This window comes from Rhinatrema bivittatum, chromosome 3 (genome assembly GCF_901001135.1).
Source record: "Rhinatrema bivittatum chromosome 3, aRhiBiv1.1, whole genome shotgun sequence".
Lineage (NCBI taxonomy): Eukaryota > Metazoa > Chordata > Amphibia > Gymnophiona > Rhinatrematidae > Rhinatrema > Rhinatrema bivittatum.
The window spans coordinates 588173360-588192364 of record NC_042617.1 but is presented as its reverse complement, the minus strand read 5'-3'; the positions used below and the strand labels follow the sequence as shown (position 1 = coordinate 588192364).

The window sequence follows — 19005 nt, the reverse complement described above, 5'->3', positions numbered from 1 at the left end:
CGTTGTCGAGGCAATTATCTGCATTGGGCGGGTGCCCGGCATCGGGAGAGCTCCCGGCATCGGGTCGGTACCCGGCATCGGGAGTTGTCCCGGAATCGATGACCCCGTCGATGGAACAGACCTCGGTACCGATATCGGTGACGTCGATGTTAAAGGGGACGTCACCGGCATCAGCGGAGGTGCTGGCAGGTGTTCCTTAATCGCTTGTAAAACTGCCTCTTTTATGTAGGCTGTGAAGTCTTGCGGCATTGACGAAGGTGGTGCCGGTGGAAGTGTCGATGCCTCCGTATGCTGCTGAAGAGACGGAGTAGGCCCTTCAGGCACAGAGGCTATAATAAGTTTAGGCCGTTTCGGTAACGGTTCTCCTCGGGCAAGTGCCGACGGTGAAGCCGGGGCATGTCTGTGGTGATGTTTATGCTTAGGCCGTACGTCTACTGCCGAGTGTATCGAATATGTCGACGGGGTAGGGGAGGATTTATCTCCGGAACCGTCAGCTCGGCGCTTTAACAGTACCTTTTTCGATACTCCGGATGGTGAAGATTTCGAAGAAGTAGCTGGAGAAGGTGTCAGTTGTAAACTGAATAGCTGTTGGATCTTCTCCTGGCGGAGCTTACGGCCTTTTGGCGTCATTTCTTGACATTTCTCACACGATGAAATGTCATGTTTTTCTCCGAGACATCTTCGTGCGGATCGGTAACAGACATTGTGCGGTTGCAAGTCGGGCATTTTTTGAATCCTGAGGACATCTTGACATCAACGGCTGTCGATGACAGGAAATTGAATTTCGTTTTTTTTTTGTTTTGTTTTTTTTTTAAACGTAATTAATTCACCAGCCGATATGTGAAAAAATTTGAGACCCCTTAATGAAGAGAAATATATATTAGAAAAATAACGCTGAGGTAAACTCAGAGGGCTCCGGTATCCGTGCTGCTGTCCAGCTGCGCGGGAAAACGAAGACTGAAGTGAGATCCCTGTGGCAGAGAATATCATGGCATGCCCAGTAGCCCCAAGCTACTAGTCAAAAGTTTCTAGAAACTTTGACAGATGTTTTCCCGCACTAGGGCTCCGTTGCTGACATCACCCATATGTGAGGACTAGCATCCTGCTTGTCCTGGGATAAAAAAAGGTTTCCTGCAGGACTGAGAATTTGGAAAATTCTGTCAAAACTTTGAATTTACGTGTGGTGAATTTTCCTATCTTTTCTATGGTACCTCTAGCAGAAGAACTTAAAGCATATTTGCTGGAAATTCTGGGGATTTCACTGCCCTCAAGTTTCTATTTACTTATTAGAACTAGCTCCATTACTGGCGATACTAGCAAATCACTGGGACCACCAGAGCCTGTGCATTTAGATATATCTGCACATTTGGAATCTGTTGCAGATGAAGACCACAGGGCCACTTTCTTGGTAACTTTTGCCTCATTTATAGAGTGCGATATGGTTCTTGGGATTTAAAGTACAAAAAATAATCCATTTACCTTTTATGGGATTTAAAGTTTGAGTTTTTCCTGATTTTAAGGGCAACTCAACACAGAAGAACAATTTTTGTCCATGCATAATGAAGTTATTGATTTAGGAGCATGTATTTTTAATGAGATTTCCCTGTAAATGTTTAATTGACTTAAATTCTGAGAAATATATTTTTTGAACCTTCACAACTCAATTTTTTTTTTCTAGAATCCCAGACTCCAGGGAGAGGTGAACCAAGTTCTTCTGTCCCTTGAGTTGGGGAAGGTAATGGGGTAGGGGATAGATTCTGTGAATGTATAATCTGGGTTTTATCTTCTCAGAAGAGTTTTAATTCTATTTCTTTCATTTTCACTCCCTTGTTTTTTGGTATCCCTCTCATTTTGGATTGCTTTAGCATGGAGATGTATTATATTTTGTTTGGGGGGGTTTCCCTATTTACCTTTTCATATCTCTCTGGCTTAAATTGCTGTACCAAGTTTAATGTTTAGATATTAAAATATAGAGTTTTAAAAAAACAATATCTAAGTTTTGAGGAAGTTTTTTTTTGTCTTGTTCTACACTGCCTTGATTGAATCACTTCAAAGAGACAGCTAATAAGTCATAACAATTCCAATGAAAAAAAAGTTATACTTTAGTACATTTGGTATTTTTTTAAATCACCACAAAATCAGTGTATTACAAAAGAAAAAAGGATACACTCCTATGAGTTTGGAAGACATGGCTGTTTTGGCTGCATTGATTAGACATTCCCTTCCCAGTTCATCTGTGTTGATAGTAAGATTTTCATTGATGTATCTAACCGCTTCCCTGTAAAATGAAAATAAATTTGTTACTGTAAAGCATACAAATAATTTTTAGGTATGATTGCTCTTCCATGGTTGAACAGAAGAGAACTGTATTTAAGAATAAGTAAAACAGGAAGGCCTAAAATGTCCAAACATTAACATTTTATTTCAAATGTATTTCTTGAAGTCAGATCTTACTTGCAAGCTAGACGATATCCACCAATAATAGATGTGGGGTGAATTTTCTGTTTTACTAGTTCATCAGCATTCTTCAGCAATTCTGCAGCAATAATAACCTGTGTTAAATGAAAACAAAATGGAATTTAGATGTGCAGAATTCCCATGCACCATTCATTAAAATGGGAAAAGTATGTCAACTGCATCACAAGACAGGAAATTCTGTATTTCACTCCAAGGTCCCCCCAACAGACTGTTTAGCTGAGCTGTGTCAGGAGGGACCTTAAAATCACAGCATGAAGTCCTTATTTACACAGTAAATGGCAAGCCTAGGCCATTAACAATATTCATCAAAAGCAGCAAAATCCAGTTATCTGCAAATTCAAAATATACAGACAATTGAGGGGCAGGTCAATACTCCAGAAGTAGAGCAAAATGGAAAATTGGAGAAATTAATTACCTGATAATTTTATTTTCCTTAGTGTAGACAAATGGACTCAGGACCAGTGGGTTGTGCTCTTCTGCTAGTAGATGGGAGACAGTCAGATTTCAAAGCTGACGTCACCCTAGATTCACCCCTGCAGTGACCTCAGCTCCTCAATATCCTCCTCAAAAAGCCATTGTGGATATATATCTTGCATAAACTTGATTAAAACTGATTAAACCTGATTACACTGATTGAACTGGTTTCAGAAACTAGAAACCACCAGTGTACTCAACCAAATTAACGCCGACACCAGGCTAACTGCGGGTGTCCTGAACTAGGGGTAGGCAATAGCTTACCCGTATTTGTTTAATCTCGAGGTTCACTTTCCAAGGCCCTCTTTCTCTGGGGGCAGCCGTGGGTGTGATGCCGAGTCCATCTGATTACACTAAAGAAAACAAAATTATCAGGTAAGTAATTTCTCCATTTCTGGTCGCCGCATCTCAAAAAAGATAATTGTGATGGAGAAGGTACAGAGAAGGGCAACCAAAATGATAAAGGGGATGGAACAGCTTCCCTATGAGGAAAGACTAAAGAGATTAGGACTTTTCAGCTTGGAGAAGAGACGGCTGAGGGATAATAGAAGGACTAGGGGGCACTTCATGAAGTTAGCATGGGGCACTTTTAAAACTAATCGGAGAAAGTTCTTTTTTACTCAACGCACAATTAAACTCTGGTATTTGTTGCCAGAGAATGTGGTTAGTGCAGTTAGTATAGCTGTGTTTAAAAAAGGATTGGATAAGTTCTTGGAGGAGAAGTCCATTACCTGCTATTAATTAAGTTGACTTAGAAAATAACCACCACTATTACTAGCAACTGTAACATGGAATAGACTTAGTTTTTGGGTACTTACCAGGTTCTTATGGCCTGGATTGGCCATTGTTGGAAACAGGATGCTGGGCTTGATGGACCCTTGGTCTGACCCAGTATGGCATGTTCTTATGTTCTTATGTGTAGCCAGATGGACTCGGGACCAGTGGGATGTACAAAAGCTACTCCCAGACAGGGCGGGAGGTTGCCCGTGGCCCACTAAGTACTGCCCTTGTGAAGGCTGCGTCTTCTCGGGCCTGGACGTCCAGGCGGTAGAATCTGGAGAAGGTATGTAGGGAGGACCACGTCGCCGCTCAACAGATCTCAGCGGGCGACAGTAATTTGGCTTCTGCCCAGGATACTGCCTGGGCCCTAGTAGAATGAGCCTTAACCTGTAGGGGTAAGGGCTTTCCTGCCTCTATGTAGGTTGCCTTGATTACTTCCTTGACCCAGCAAAGTATCTTCGCTCGCGAGGCTGCTTTGCCTTGATTCTTCCCGTTGTGGAAGAAAAACAGGCGGTCCGTTTTGCGCACCTGTTCAGATTGTTCCAGGTATCCCATCAGGAGTCTGCAGACGTTTAGATCGCGAAGAAGGCAGTAGTCTTTCAAGTCGTTATGTTCCTCCGGAGATGGTAGGGAGATGGTTTGGTTCAAATGAAACTGAGACCACTTTCAGTAGAAAGGATGGGATGGTGCGAAGCTGTATCGTGTTCCAGGAGTGAACCTAAGGAATGGTTCCCGACAGGATAGGGCCTGCAGCTCGGAGTTGCACCAGGCAGAACATATTGCCACCAGGAACACCATCTTCAATGTTAAGAGGCATAGTGACAGGCTGTGCATTGGTCTGAAGGACACCCCCGCTAGAATGTCTAATACCAAATTGAGATTCTATAAGGGCACCGGCCACTTTAGGGGTGGTTGAAGTTGTTTCACCACCTTTAAGGAAACTGGCCAAGTCCGGATGCGCCGATAGACTTAATCCGCTCTGAAGCAGGAAAGGGCTGCTACTTGAACCTTGAGGAAGTTGAGAGACGACCCTTTCTTCATACTGTCCTGTAAAAATTCTAGAATCATGGGAATCTTGGCCGTCCACGGGGATACCCTGCGGTCCTCGCACCAGGCTTCGAATATTCTCCAGATCCGTATGTATGCCAGAGATGTTGAGAACTACCGTGCGTGGAGCAGGGTGTCAATCACGGCCTTCGAGTACCCGTGCATCTTCAGGCGAGTCCTCTCAAGGGCCAGACCGTAAGAGAGAATAGAGACAGATCTTCGTGAAGAATTGGGCCCTGCTGGAGAAGGTCCCTGTATGGAGGTAGGCACATAGGGCTCCCCGGCCAATCTGGGGCCACTAGTACCACTAGTCCCCTGTAGTGTTCTATCTTGCGGATGATCTTGCCCAGTAGTGGCCAAGGGGGGGGAAGGCGTACAGTAAGTTCTCCTCTGGCCAGGTCTGGACGAGGGCGTGGCTCTCGTCTTCAGCTGAAGAACCTGGGGACTTGGGCATTGAGAGAGGTGGCCAGAAGGTTCATGGTTGGGAGACCCCAGCTATTTACTATCAGCTGGAATGCTCTGTTCAACAGTGCCCATTTCCCCAGGTCCAGGCTTTCTCTGCTGAGGAAGTCCGCTGAGACATTGACTTTCTCTGCGATGTGAGAGGCCAAGATCCCTAGTAGATTTACCTCCGCCCATGCCATTAGAGGGTCTATTTCCGGAGACACCTGCTGGCTTCTAGTTCCTTCCTGGCAGCTGATGTAGGCAAGTTGTAGCGTTGTCAGACATTACTCGAATCGCTTACCCTTGGAGCCTGTGGCTGAATCGCAGGCACTCTAGACTGACTGCTCGAGCTTCCAGGCTGTTTTTGTTCCATCCCACCTCTTCCTTGTTCCATTGTCCCTGGGCCGTCAGTTCCTGACAGTGGGCTCCCCACCCTCATAGGCTCACGGCTGTGGTGAGCACGATCCAGTTCGGTGGGGATAGGCTTACTTCCTTGCTCAGGTGGTCTTCCTGTAGCCACCATTGAAGCTGAGAACGTAACTCTGCTGGTAGTTGTAGGCAAATTTATTTATTTAAAAGCATTTATATACCGTTTTTTTAAATAAATTTGTCAAAACGGTTTACAAGAATAAAATAAAATAATTGAGTAGTCCTGGGACAGTGGGTTCCAGTATGACAGTAAAGAGTACTGGAGAGGTCGCATGTGAGCCCTTGACCACAGAATGACCTCCAGGGTTGATGCCATAAGCCCGAGGACTTGAAGATAGTACCATACCTTGGGGCATGTACTGGTCATTAGTCATCCTAATTGTTTCATCAGCTTCCTCCTCCTTGAGGGAGGGAGGAAGACTGTTCTGTTTGGTGTCGAAACAGGTCCCCGGGTATTCTAGAGACTGAGAGGGCTGTAGACTGCTCTTGACCCATGTTCACGACCCAACCGAGTTCCTGCAGTAGGTTCTTGACTCTGCTGGTCACCTATCTGCTCTCTTCCGAAGACTTCGCCCTCATCAGCCAGTCGTCCAGGTAAGGGTGTACCAAGATCTCTTCCATCCTGAGTGTTGCCGCCACGACCACCATAATTTTGGAGAATGTTCTGGGGGGTGATAGCTAGTTAAGGGTAGCGCTCGGAACTGGTAATAGTCTCCCAGTTGTGCAAAGCGTAGAAAACGCTGGTGATCTTGGACTGGAATGTGGAGGTAGGCTTCGGAGAGGTCTCCTGGCTGTACTACCATTATTACGGATCGGAGAGTCTCCATGCGGAAGCGTAGTATGCGCAGATGACAGCTGACATTCTTGAGATATAAGATGAGTTGGAATGATCCTTCTTTCTTGGGGACGATAAAATAGATGGAACAACATCCCGTATTTTGTTGGGGCGTAGAACCGGAGTTATAGCCTTCAGACTGAGTAGTCTTGTTAGCGTGGCTTCCATTGCCAGTCTCTTGGTGTGGGAGTGGCAGGGTGATATAAATTTGTCCCAAGGAATGCTGCGGAACGTTAGTACCCATTTATCTGACGTGATCTCGACCCATCTTTGGTAGAAGAAGGAAAGCCAACCCCCTATTTCTGCTTCCTGTGGATGGGTCGGCCCATTCTCATTGGGGAGCACGGCTGGAGCCTGCCGCCGGGCCTGTTCCTCTCTTGGTTTGTCAGTTCCGAACGGGCTGTGACCTTCCTGGGGGACGAGGTGCCTGTAACTGTGAGTTCTTGTAGGGACGAAAGTGTTGAGAGCCTCTGCCCCTAATTCTTCTAGGGGAGGGGCGCTGGGATCTTTTATGCCTGTCCTCCGGTAGCTGAGGCACTAGAGATTCGCCCCACTTGCTGGCTAGCTTCTCCAATTCGCTTCTGAATAAGAGGGCTCCTTTAAAGGGCATTCCTGTGAGATTCACTTTAGAGGTCATGTCAGCAGACCAATTCCGCATCCATAACTGTCTTCTGGCTGAGGTATACACCATATCTGAGCTTGCGTCCGTCAGGAAGGCTACTGCAGGTTCCATCGTCTCACCGGTAAATGTTCCGGAGTTATCTGCCTCTCTTGCTCGAGAGGAACAAGCAGGAATGTGCCACCAGTGCGCAGCAGGGGGGCAATCTACAGTGTCATTGCTGTTGCGAAGGCCTGCTTAAGGATGGATTCTAATAGTCTATTTTGAGTATTCTTCAATGTAGCCCCTCCCTCAATGGAAATGGTTGTTCACTCTGAGACGGCACAGACCATGGTGTACACTTTCGGGAAACGCAGGCGTTCCTTGGTCGCTGGTTCCAGGGGGTACAAGGCTTCCAAGGCCCATCCTCCTTTAAAGCTGGCCTCCGGAGCATCCCACTCCAGGTCAAGCAGTTCCTGGATGGCCTCTATCATTGGGAAGTAGCATGAAGCCTTACGAAGGGATACCAAGATGGGTTTCTTCTTTGGTTCCGCCATATGATCCGTGCCTGGGATACCCAGGGTCTTCAGAGTCTGGGAAACAAGGGCTGGTAATTCATCCCTGTGGAAGAAGCGAAGCATGGTTCTGTAAGGTTCCAGGCCTGGAGGGATTTCTCCTTCCTCCAGAGAGCCATCTTCATCTGAGGTGTCCGGATCCCTGTCCGGGAAATTCTTGGTTAGGCGATGCATGTCCCAAGGCATCCGAGCAAGGCCTGGAGGATCTTGTGCTTCTGTCAGGGGCTGATTGAGCCTGAACAAAGGCTTGAAGCTTTTGGAAAAATATTAGCCAGGAGAAGGTCCCTGGATCCATGTTAGTCCCAGGGGGGAGTCTGAGTAGGGGCCCCTGAGGTGCCCTCTTGTGGAGAAACTATTTTGGAGTTGCATAGATCCGGGGTGCTATCATATGTAGTAGTTCTGGAGCCATCCTCAATGAGGGACCAGGCTTTGGTACCCCTTGGGCTTCTTCACAATGCTGACACAGGCAGGACTCCAGTTCAGGCTGCAAGGCTCTGATGTAGCAGGCTGTGCAAAGAGTGCCTTCTGGGCTTCTTGGATGCCGGTGCCACTGCCTCTGTATATAGGCACACAGGTAATGTGCTGTAATTTGCGTGCAGTTATTAGCTCGAGCACAATGTGCGTGTGTAGTTTTTAAGCACGGCTGTGCGTGTAGTTATACGCGCGTCTACATTGGAAGCGCACAAGTTGGGCGCATAGACCGTCCAGCCTGCCCCACGTGTACTGCCTGTCGAGAAGGGAAGATGGCGCCGACGCTCCCCGCGCTGAGAAGTATACCTGAACAGAAAACCAACATGGAGAAGGAAATCCCCAGAACCCTCTGCGTGTCTTTGGCCTGCCTGGGCTGAATGGACTCTGAGTGACTTACAGAATGTCCCTGGATATCTGTGGAGGCAAGCTGGCACCAGACAGGTGATGTCTATTCATAGAGTCACCACAGGGGAGCTTCAGGCAATATTCTCAGGAGTTTGTAATCCACACAGTTACAGACGTGTTGATTGTCTTGACCAGTAAGAGTTTAACAGAACAAAGAGAGCCATGGGAAATGGGCTACACATCCTGGGAAGCCAATCAGGGATAGTTAGGGATGATTTAATCATGCATTTGACATCACAACTTATGTAAATGATTCTTTGGGCAGTCATGCAAGTCTCTAGAACCCTCTATCCTTTTCCTGTATTTGAATGTTACCTATAAAAGAAGGATCACTTCCTGTATCCAGAGAGATGCTGGTCAGATTGTAAGACTAAGGGCATCCAGTACCCAGCATCTCCCGAGAACACTTATATTGACTAATAAAAATACATTATACTTTTACTGAGTAAGTGTTCTTGTGTCCCTGGCCATAAGCATAGAGTAAGCTTAACAGCACATAAAATGGCGCCCCTCCCAAGGTTCTCCATGTGTTCGGACCCCTGCACCAGACCGGGGCCTAGCCCAACCAAGTCTGCTCAACCCAATCGGTGCTCCCTTTTACCTCGCCAGATGAATTACAAATTCGGTACGGTACTCCGAGCCTTGGAGACAGGAGACCTTAATTTAAGGTGTTCAGCTTACCTGGTTCTTGGTGCTTACCGATCTCGTGCCGGGACGGTCTCCAGCTGCAGGGGGATAGAGTTTTTACTTTCACTGCCATGCTTGGTTGTGCACCCGCTGCCTTTCAGCCACTCTAGGGGCTAAGTCCACACCGGGCTGCTGGCTACCGGACCAAGGAACACCTCTGAGGGATCTTGAAATCACCTCAGGAATTCTCAACTGGGGAAGGGACCCTTAGGTATCACCACAGGAGAGCAAGGCTCTATCTTCAAGGTAAAATTTTTTTTTGTCTTTGCTGTACTCTATCCCACACACTAGCACAGTGTTAAGAGTGTCCGCATCTGCTAGGAGACGGAAAGGTACTGAGGAGCTGAGTTCACTGCAGGGGTATATCTAGGGTGACGTCAGCTTTGAAAGTTGACTCCGTCTCCCATCTGCTAGCTGAAGAGCACATAACCCACTGGTCCTGAGTCCATCTGGCAACATGCTAGGAAATTCTGAATTTGGAAGAAAGCTAGCAAACTACTGAATTCATTGATAAAAAGTAGGAACAGTGAATGGAAAAAGATTTGCAGCTAGTAACAGGTAAAATAATGAATAGCAAAGGTTAAAACACTTTTTCCTTGTAGTGAGTGCCTGAGAGCTTAAGGAAATGTGCTGTCTACTGGAGTTGGAGCAGAGTCTCAGCATAGAAGCGATCTGTCTGTATTCCCAGCCAAGGCTAGAGAATCTCAGTAACTTCAAGGCTAGTTCTCTATCTGAAGAGCCAATCAGGGTTCAAAGTATTAACAATCACTCTCTGACAAATAGCTTTCTAGTCAATGGTACTGCAGGATGTCACAGTATTACAGCTTCCTCAAGAACATAATTGCCTGCTTGGTCAGACCAAGGTCCATCAAGCCCAGCATCCTGTCTCTTACAGTGGTCAAGCCAAGTCACAACTACCTAACAGATTCCAAAAAGTAGATCTAATTCCTGGTTTCTTCAATAAACAAGCATAATTCGCTATTAAATATAGCACCGAATGGACTTCTCTTCAAGTTTGTAGAGCTTTGAGCTCTACTGAGCATATACAGGCATTTCTTGGCCAAGCTGAAGCATGGACAGGTCTCATAAGTACATAAGATTCGCCAAACTTGGGTCAGACCAAAAGTCCATCAAGCCCAGTATTTTATTTTATTTATTTAAAATCTCTTCTATACCTTCGTTGAGTTAGATAAGCATCACAACTGTTTACAAAAAGGCACGTTAACGAAAAATGAGTGGCATAGATTACAAATTAACCATGTGCCATCATAGAACGGTAACAATTTAGTGTCAAAAACTGTGTGTCAGTTAAGCTTATTTGTTCGGAACATATTATGCGGTTTTAATTTAACATTAAAATGCATTTTGTAGGTTAAAAGTATTAACTTCTAGTTTGGTGCGTCCTTATTCAACCTTTTTTCTTCTTATCTTTATCTTTGTAAAAGGCTTGTTTAAATAGCCAGGTTTTCAGATTAGTTTTGAATATTTTCAAATTTCTCTGCAGCCTTATTTTGAGTGGCATGGTGTTCCATAGCATGGGGACAGCCAGCGACAGTGCTCTTTCCCTTACTTGCGTGAAACGTGCTGATTTGACAGAGGGGACCGTTAGTAAAGCCTTATTAGCAGATCTCAGGTTTCTTTGCGTTACATGTACGCGCAGTGCAGTGTTGAGCCAGTCTGCTTTTTCATCATGGATTAGTTTATGAATTATACATAGTGTCTTATTTTGTTCAATTGGAAGTCAGTGTAAATCGGCGAGTGTTCCTGTAATGTGGTCATTTTCTTTTTCCAGTCAAAATTCTAGCAGCTGAATTTTGTAATATTTGTTGTGGCCGAATAGTAGATTGTGGTAGTCCTAAAAGCAGGGAGTTACAATAATCTGTACTTGCGAAGATCATTGCCTGTAGAACTGTGCGAAAATTGTTTAGTGTTAGAGGTTTTAGTCTTCTCAGGATCATTAGTTTTGCATATCCTTTTATATTCAGTGAGATGTGTTGTTTCAAGTTTAGCTCAGGGTAGATTATTACTCCTAGATTTCATACTTTTAATGCTAACTCAACGGTTTGAATATTATTAATTGTGATTGTTGGTTGTATATGATGTATGTTTTTACGTTCAAGGTGTACGAATTCTGTTTTGTCGATGTTTATTACCAGTTCCATCTGATTTAAGAGCTGTTTATTTCAAGATACATATTGCAAAGTTTCATTGTTTCTTCAATGGTGTTTACAATAGGTAGCAGTAGCTGTATATCATCTGTGTATATTCAATGTATGATTCTGAATCCTGCTAGTAGGTGACATACTGGAAGTAGATAAATGTTAAAGAGTGTTGCTGACAGGGCTGATTCCTGCGGGACACCGGTTTGTAGTTTGACTTTGTCTGAAAGTGTATTTTTAATTTGTACTTGAAAACATCTATTGTTTAAGTAGGACTCAAACCATTATTATTTTGTTAGTGAGTCCAATTTCTTTCAGCCTGTTGATTAGTATTTTGTGATTTATTGTGTCAAATGCTGCAGAGAGATCTAAAAGAACTAGAATGTAATGTGTTCCTGTATCGAAACCTCTTAAGATAGTATCTGATAAGGCTAAGAGCAAGGTTTCAGTACTGTAGTGTTTACGAAAACCATGTTGTGCTGGGTAAATTATGTTGTTGCTTTCAATGTGGTTTGACAGTTTTTGTACTGTTTTTTCAATTAGCTTGGCTAATAGGGGTAAGTTGGAAACTGGTCTATAGTTAAGATTTGGGGGAGGGGGAGGTTCGAGGTTCTTTTTCTTAATGATCGATTTGATTATGGCTCCTTTCAAGGTATCAGGCATTACTCCATCTAGTGAGAGGTTGATGATCTTAGCATTGGGGTTATTATGTTGGCTAGTTTTTTTAGTTCTGTAATGGGAATGGTGTCTATTACGTGGGTAGCAGGGTTCAATTGATTTATCATTTTCTTGACTTCAACCTGTGATACCTCCTCAAATTCTGACCAATTACTAACATCTCTAGTGGGCATCTTAATTTCTTGTTGAGTAGTAATAGGGATTTTTTTTCTCAGGTTATCAATTTTTTCTTTAAAGAATTGAGTTACATCATTGCACTGGTTCTCTTGTAGGGTTAAGTGGTTGATCGTATTGTCACTTGTTAGGTTCTTTACCTATGTTAAATAGGGTTCTGTTCCCATTAGTGTCCAATCCAGGTCACAAATACATTACAGGATCCCAAGGGGTAGATGGATTCCATGCTGCTTATCCCAGGGATAAGTAGTGGATTTCTGCAACACCACCTTGATAATAGTTTATGGACTTTTCCTTAGAAAATTGTCCAAAAACTTGTTTTTAATTGCAGCTACACAAATAGCTTTCAACTCGTCCTCTGGCAATGAATTTCAGAATTTAATTATGCACAGAGTAAAAAAAATTCTTTCGTTTTAAATACACCTAGTAACTTCACTGTGTGTCCCCTTAGTCTCTATACTCTTTGAAAAAGAGTAGACAACCAATTAAAAAGTTTACTCATTCCACTTCACTAATTTTATAGACATAAGAATATGCCATACTGGGTCAGACCAAGGGTCCATCAAGCCCAGCATCCTGTTTCCAACAGAGGCCAAACCAGGCCACAAGAACCTGGCAAGTACCCAAAAACTAAGTCTATTCCATGTTACAGTTGCTAGTAATAGCGGTGGTTATTATCCAAGTCAACTTAAATTAATAGCAGGTAATGGACTTCTCCAAGAACTTATCCAATCCTTTTTTAAACACAGCTATACTAACTGCACTAACCACATCCTCTGGCAACAAATTCCAGAGTTTAATTGTGCAGTGAGTGAAAAAGAACTTTCTCCGATTAGTTTTAAATGTGCCCCATGCTAACTTCATGGAGTGCCCCCTAGTCTTTCTACTATCTGAAAGAGTAAATAACCGATTCACATCTACCCGTTCTAGACCTCTCATGATTTTAAACACCTCTATCATATCCCCCCTCAGCCATCTCTTCTCCAAGCTGAAAAGTCCTAACCTCTTTAGTCTTTCCTCATAGGGGAGCTGTTCCATTCCCCTTATTTTAATAGCCCTTCTCTGTACCTTCTCCATCACAATTATATCTTTTTTGAGATGCGGCGACCAGAATTGTACACAGTAGTTAAGGTGCAGTCTTCACCATGGAGCGATAGAGAGGCATTATGACATTTTCCATTTTATTCACCATTCCCTTCCTAATAATTCCCAATATTCTGTTTGCTTTTTTGACTGCCGCAGCACACTGAGCCGACGATTTCAATGTGTTATCCACTATGACACCTAGATCTCTTTCTTGGGTAGTAGCACTTAATATGGAACCTAACATTGTGTAACTATAGCATGGGTTATTTTTCCCTATATGCATCACCTTGCACTTGTCCACATTAAATTTCAATAGATCTCTATCACATCTCCCCTCAGCTGTCTCTTCTCCAGGCTGGAGAGTCCCAACCTCTTTAGCCTTTCCTCACAGGGAGAAGTCCATAAACTGCTATCAATAGGGAATAGACACCAACTGCTGCTGGCATTAGCAGCATGGGATCTATTTAATGTTTTGGTACTTGCCAGGTTCTTGTGGCCTGGTTTGGCCTCTGTTGGAAACAGGATACTGGGCTTGATGGACCCTTGGTCTGACCCAGCTTGGCCTATCCTATGTTCTTATATTTTAACTCACCTCTCAGTTTTCCCAAGTCTGGTGAAACACACCTTAGAATAAAGTGTTAAAATATTTCAATTCTCTCATTCTTTAAAAAAAACAAAAAAAAAACAAAAAACTTTCAGGAAATGTAAGAAGAATCTTGTTAGGACCAATTAACCAAAATTACCAGCTCAATAACTGATGCACTGGACTCAAAGAATAAATGTATGCATTCTCTCCCTATTATGTTCCTATCACATAGCACAAAAGGAACTGAGAAAAAGTATTCAGTGTACAAGACAGACAAAAGAACATTACTAGACTTTAAAAACCAAGAGCTAAAGAACTCCTGCACATATGTAGACCATACTAACAGAACAAAAATGTTATACCTACCACGGAAGTGGTCCCATCTCCAACTTCTGTGTCCTGGAGGTCTGCCAGCTCACAGAGTACTTTAGCAGCAGGATGCTCCACTTCAAGCAACTTCAGAATTGTTGCACCATCATTGGTGATCGTAACATCCTAAAACACACATCCAAACCACAACACCAAATTACAAAGCAAAAAGTACTTGTCTCCTGTTATACTAAACAAATTATGTATGCAACTTTTCTGCTGGGATGGCTGATACACAAGTGAAAGGTTTAAAAAAAGTTAAGTGTTCTAAATTAAAACTTTCTTCAAGTTACAAAGCTATACAATCACAAAAGAATAAAAAAGCTTTATCATCACCACCACCAAAAGTGACGAGTACCAAATCTAAACCACAACATACGCTAATCTTTTTATTATTAAACTAATATGAAAAACAATTATGAGAATTTCTCCTTTGATCCGTGCTACGGTTCTCATGCCAAATTTGGCTCTAAATGAAACAAAGGGGTTCAACTAGCATGTTTGAAACTTATGAGCACTATTGCTGACTGGTGCTACTGCTCACAAGTTTTGTGCCCCTTACAGTTCTGCAGAATTGCAGCTCTATCACTCCATTAAGATCTGTTGTGTACTTTTTCCAAGCATTGTCAAGTTAAGTGTAAAACATTGATAAGACAAGCAAAGTGAGAATTTGAACTGAAGTTGGCCATAGAGGCAAAAACTCATAATAAAAACTTTTTTAAATATATCCTAAGCAAGAAACATGTGAGGGAGTCGGTTTGACCATTAGATGACAGAGGGGTTAAAGGGGCTCTTAGGGAAGACAAGGCCATTGCAGAAAGACTAAATGAATTCTTTGCTTCTGTGTTTACTAATGAGGATGTTGGGGAGATACCAGTTCCAGAGATGGTTTTCAGGGGTGATGAGTCAGACAAACTGAACAAAATCACTGTGAACCTGGAAGATGTAGTAGGCCAGATTGACAAACTAAAGAGTAGCAAATCACCTGGACCGGATGGTATGCATCCTAGAGTACTGAAGAAACTCAAAAATGAAATTTCTGATCTATTAGTTAAAATTTGTAACCCATCATTAAAATCATCCATTGTACCTGAAGACTGGAGGGTGGCCAATGTAACCCCAATATTTAAAAAAGGCAACAGGGGCGATCCAGGTAACTTTAGACCAGTGAGCCTAACCTCAGTGCCGGGAAAAATAGTGGAAACTATTCTCAAGATCAAAATCATAGAGCACACAGAAAGACATGGTTTAATTGAACACAGTCAACACAGATTTACCCAAGGGAAGTCTTGCCTAACAAATCTGCTTCATTTTTTTTTGAAGGGGTTAATAAACATGTGGATAAAGGTGAACCGGTAGATGTAGTGTATTTGGATTTTCAAAAGCATTTGACAAAGTCCCTCATGAGAGGCTTCTATGAAAATTAAAAAGTCATGGGATAGGAGGTGATGTCCTTTCGTGGATTACAAACTGGTTAAGAGACAGGAAACAGATGAGTAGAATTAAATGGTCAATTTTCTCAGTGGAAAAGGGTAAACAGTGGAGTGCCTCAGGGATCTGTAATTGGACCCGTGCTTTTCAATATATATATATATATATATATATATATATATATATATATATATATAAATGATCTGGAATGGAATACGACAAGTGAGGTTATCAAATTTGCGGATGATACAAAATTATTCAGAATAGTTAAATCACAAGCAGTCTATGCTATATTACAGGAGGACCTTGCAAGACTGGAAGATTGGGCATCCAAATGGCAGATGAAATTTAATGTGGACAAGTGCAAGGTGTTGCATATAAGGAAAAATAACCATTGCTGTAGTTACACGATGTTAGGTTCCATATTAGGAGCTACCACCCAGGAAAAAGATCTAGGCATCATAGTGGATAATACTTATCGTCGGCTCAGTGTGCTGCAGCAGTCAAAAAAGCAAACAGAATGTTAGGAATGGTTAATAGAACGGAAAATATCATAATGCCTCTGTATCGCTCCATGGTGAGACCGCACCTTGAATACTGTGTACAATTCTGGTCGCCGCATCTCAAAAAAGATATAGTTGCGATGGAGAAGGTACAGAGAAGGACAACCAAAATGATAAAGGGGATAGAACAGCTCCCCTATGAGGAAAGGCTGAAGAGGTTAGGGCTGTTCAGCTTGGAGAAGAGATGGCTGAGGGGGGATATGATAGAGGACTTTAAGATCATGAGAGGTCTTGAACCAGTAGATGTGACTCGGTTATTTACACTTTCGAATAATAGAAAGACTAAGGGGCACTCCATGAAGTTAGCAAGTAGCACATTTAAGACTAATCGGAGAAAGTTCTCTCACTCAACGCACAACAAAGCTCTGGAATTTGTTGCCAGAGGATGTGGTTAGTGCAGTTAGTGTAGCTGGGTTCAAAAAAGGTTTGAATAAATTCTTGGAGGAGAAATCCATTAACGGCTATTAATCAAGTTTACTTAGGGAATAGCCACTGCTATTAATTGCATCAGTAGAATGGGATCTTCTTGGTGTTTGGGTACTTGCCAGGTTCTTATGGCCTGGATTGGCCACTGTTGGAAACAGGATGCTGGGCTTGATGGATCCTTGGTCTGATCCAGCATGGCAATTTCTTATGTTTAGACAAGATGCAGGGCTCAATGGACTTGGCCCAGTACGGCACTTAATGTTAACATGACCAGAATACATAGGGGCTTGCAAAAATATTCAACCCCCCTAAAAAGTCAGATATGTGGATTACAAATGACACTTGCACAGATTGTTCTAAACAATATGTTTATAGCAAACCAGTATGCTTAATTTAAATTTTCAGTCACAATTTCTCTGCATTTTTTGTAGAATAAAATTACAAAATGAAAAAAAAGCTGCTTGCATACGTATTCAAACCCTGTGCTGTGGAAGCTCCAAGTTTATACAGATGAAAGATACTGCCCTAACAATTGGCCTCTACCTGTGAATCAAAAAAGGTCAGTTTTTTGGAAAAAGACCCCCCTAATTCCAGTACCATTGGTCAGACTGTGAATCTGAAAGAAAGCTGTGAAAATTAAGACCAATGAGCATTCTAAGGCAATTAAAAATAAAATTATATAGACATGCACAAGATAGGAAAAGGCTACAAAATAATAGCTGCGTGCTTGGATATGCCAGTGAGCACTATTAGATCAATTGTGAGGAAATGGAAGCTGCATTATACCACCCAGACGTCCCTCAAAACCCAGCATCAAAGCACGGAAGAAGTTTGTGAGGGAAGCCATAGCGAAGCCAACAATCACTTTGAAGGCGCTACAGATTCAGTGGCTGAGAGTGAATTGGAGGTGCACCAGTCAACCATATAAGTGGCCTGCATGGGAGGGTGACTAGAAAGAAGCCAATACTAAAGATAACCAAACCACCAGAGTGACCCAGCTAAAACATGGGATAAAATTGTGTGGTCAAATGAGACAAAAATGGAGCTTTTTGGCCAAAATTCTGAACTCTGTGTGGCACAAACCTAACACTACCCATATCTCAGCAAACCCCATCCCAACAGTACAGGGGTGGCAGCATCACATTGTAGGGATGCTTTTCCTCAGCGGGGACTGGGCATCTTGTTAAAACTGAAGGATGGATGGTGCAACGTACAGGGAGACACTGCAAGACAACCTGCTTCAGTCTGCTAAAACCTGGGAGAAAGTTCACCTTCCAGCAGGAGAATGATCCCAAGCATGAGGCCAAAGCAACATAGAGAAAGCTTAACAAGAAGATGAATGATCTACAATGGCCAAGTCAAAGTCCCGATCTCAATCCAAATCAGGAATCTGTGGCACTATTTGAAAACTGCAGTCCATAAGCATCATCCAAACCTAAACAATCTGCAGCAAATCTGCCAGGAAGAATGAGCAAAAAGGAAAAAAAAAAAAAATCACTCCCAGTGCCCAAAGCTGGTAGAAACTTACAGCTGTTATTGTAGTAAAAGCTGGTTCTACCGAGTACTAGTCTAAAGGGGTTGAATACTTATGCAAGCAGCATTTAAGTTTTATTTTACAAAAAATGCAGAGAAATAATGAATTGTGATTTTGAAAATTTACTTGAAGAGCATAATGGTTGTAATAAACACTGTGACCACAATCTGTAAACGTCATTTGTAATCCACACAAATCTGCCGACTTTTTAAGGGGCTGAATACTTTTGCAAGCCAATAATTTGCCTTTTCCTTTTTAAAATTGTTTAATTTTGTTTTGCCATTTCATTTAGGACAAACCAACTGTTTTCTCCTTCAGACTATGGCAATTGTTTCTCTATCCCATTAGCATAGCCACTTATTCTGTAAATCAAAAAAGTGGTACTAAAATGGGAGTCACTAGGTGGTAACATTAAATATTTTAATATAATCAAGCAAAACAAAAATTAAAAGGATTGTATAATTTGTGCCCAGACCCTACTACTCCTCCTCTATCTCAGCTAAGACAAAACAGGATGATCCTCAGACCAAATCTATGGACAGCAATGGAGTGTGCTGACTACTGGAAAAGATCATATCTACAGCATTTCATGCCAGAGTAACTAGATAGGAGCTTGACAGAAAAACATGGAATTAACTCAAACAGGTCTGGATAAAAAAGGCATCAATGCAATATATCATAAAATGAACAATCTGACAACCCCTGAATACTTGTGGTGTTGGGAAAAAAATAACCAGCATCTAATCTGATAACTGTCTCAGCACAGTGAACAATAA

At 42.6% G+C, this 19005-nt stretch overlaps 1 protein-coding gene and 1 non-coding gene across 2 annotated transcripts in view; both read right to left on the bottom strand.

Moving 5' to 3' along the window:
* TCP1 (t-complex 1) overlaps positions 1 to 19005 on the bottom strand; it is an 88160-nt gene that overhangs the window by 47033 nt on the left and 22122 nt on the right. Inside the window, 3 exon segments of the mRNA XM_029596697.1 lie at positions 2168 to 2278; positions 2455 to 2552; positions 14273 to 14401. Coding sequence (XP_029452557.1) covers positions 2168 to 2278; positions 2455 to 2552; positions 14273 to 14401 — 338 coding nt within the window.
* On the bottom strand, positions 18495 to 18625 carry LOC115088900. The gene has a single exon (XR_003855974.1). It is a non-coding gene; the product is annotated as a small nucleolar RNA SNORA29 (small nucleolar RNA).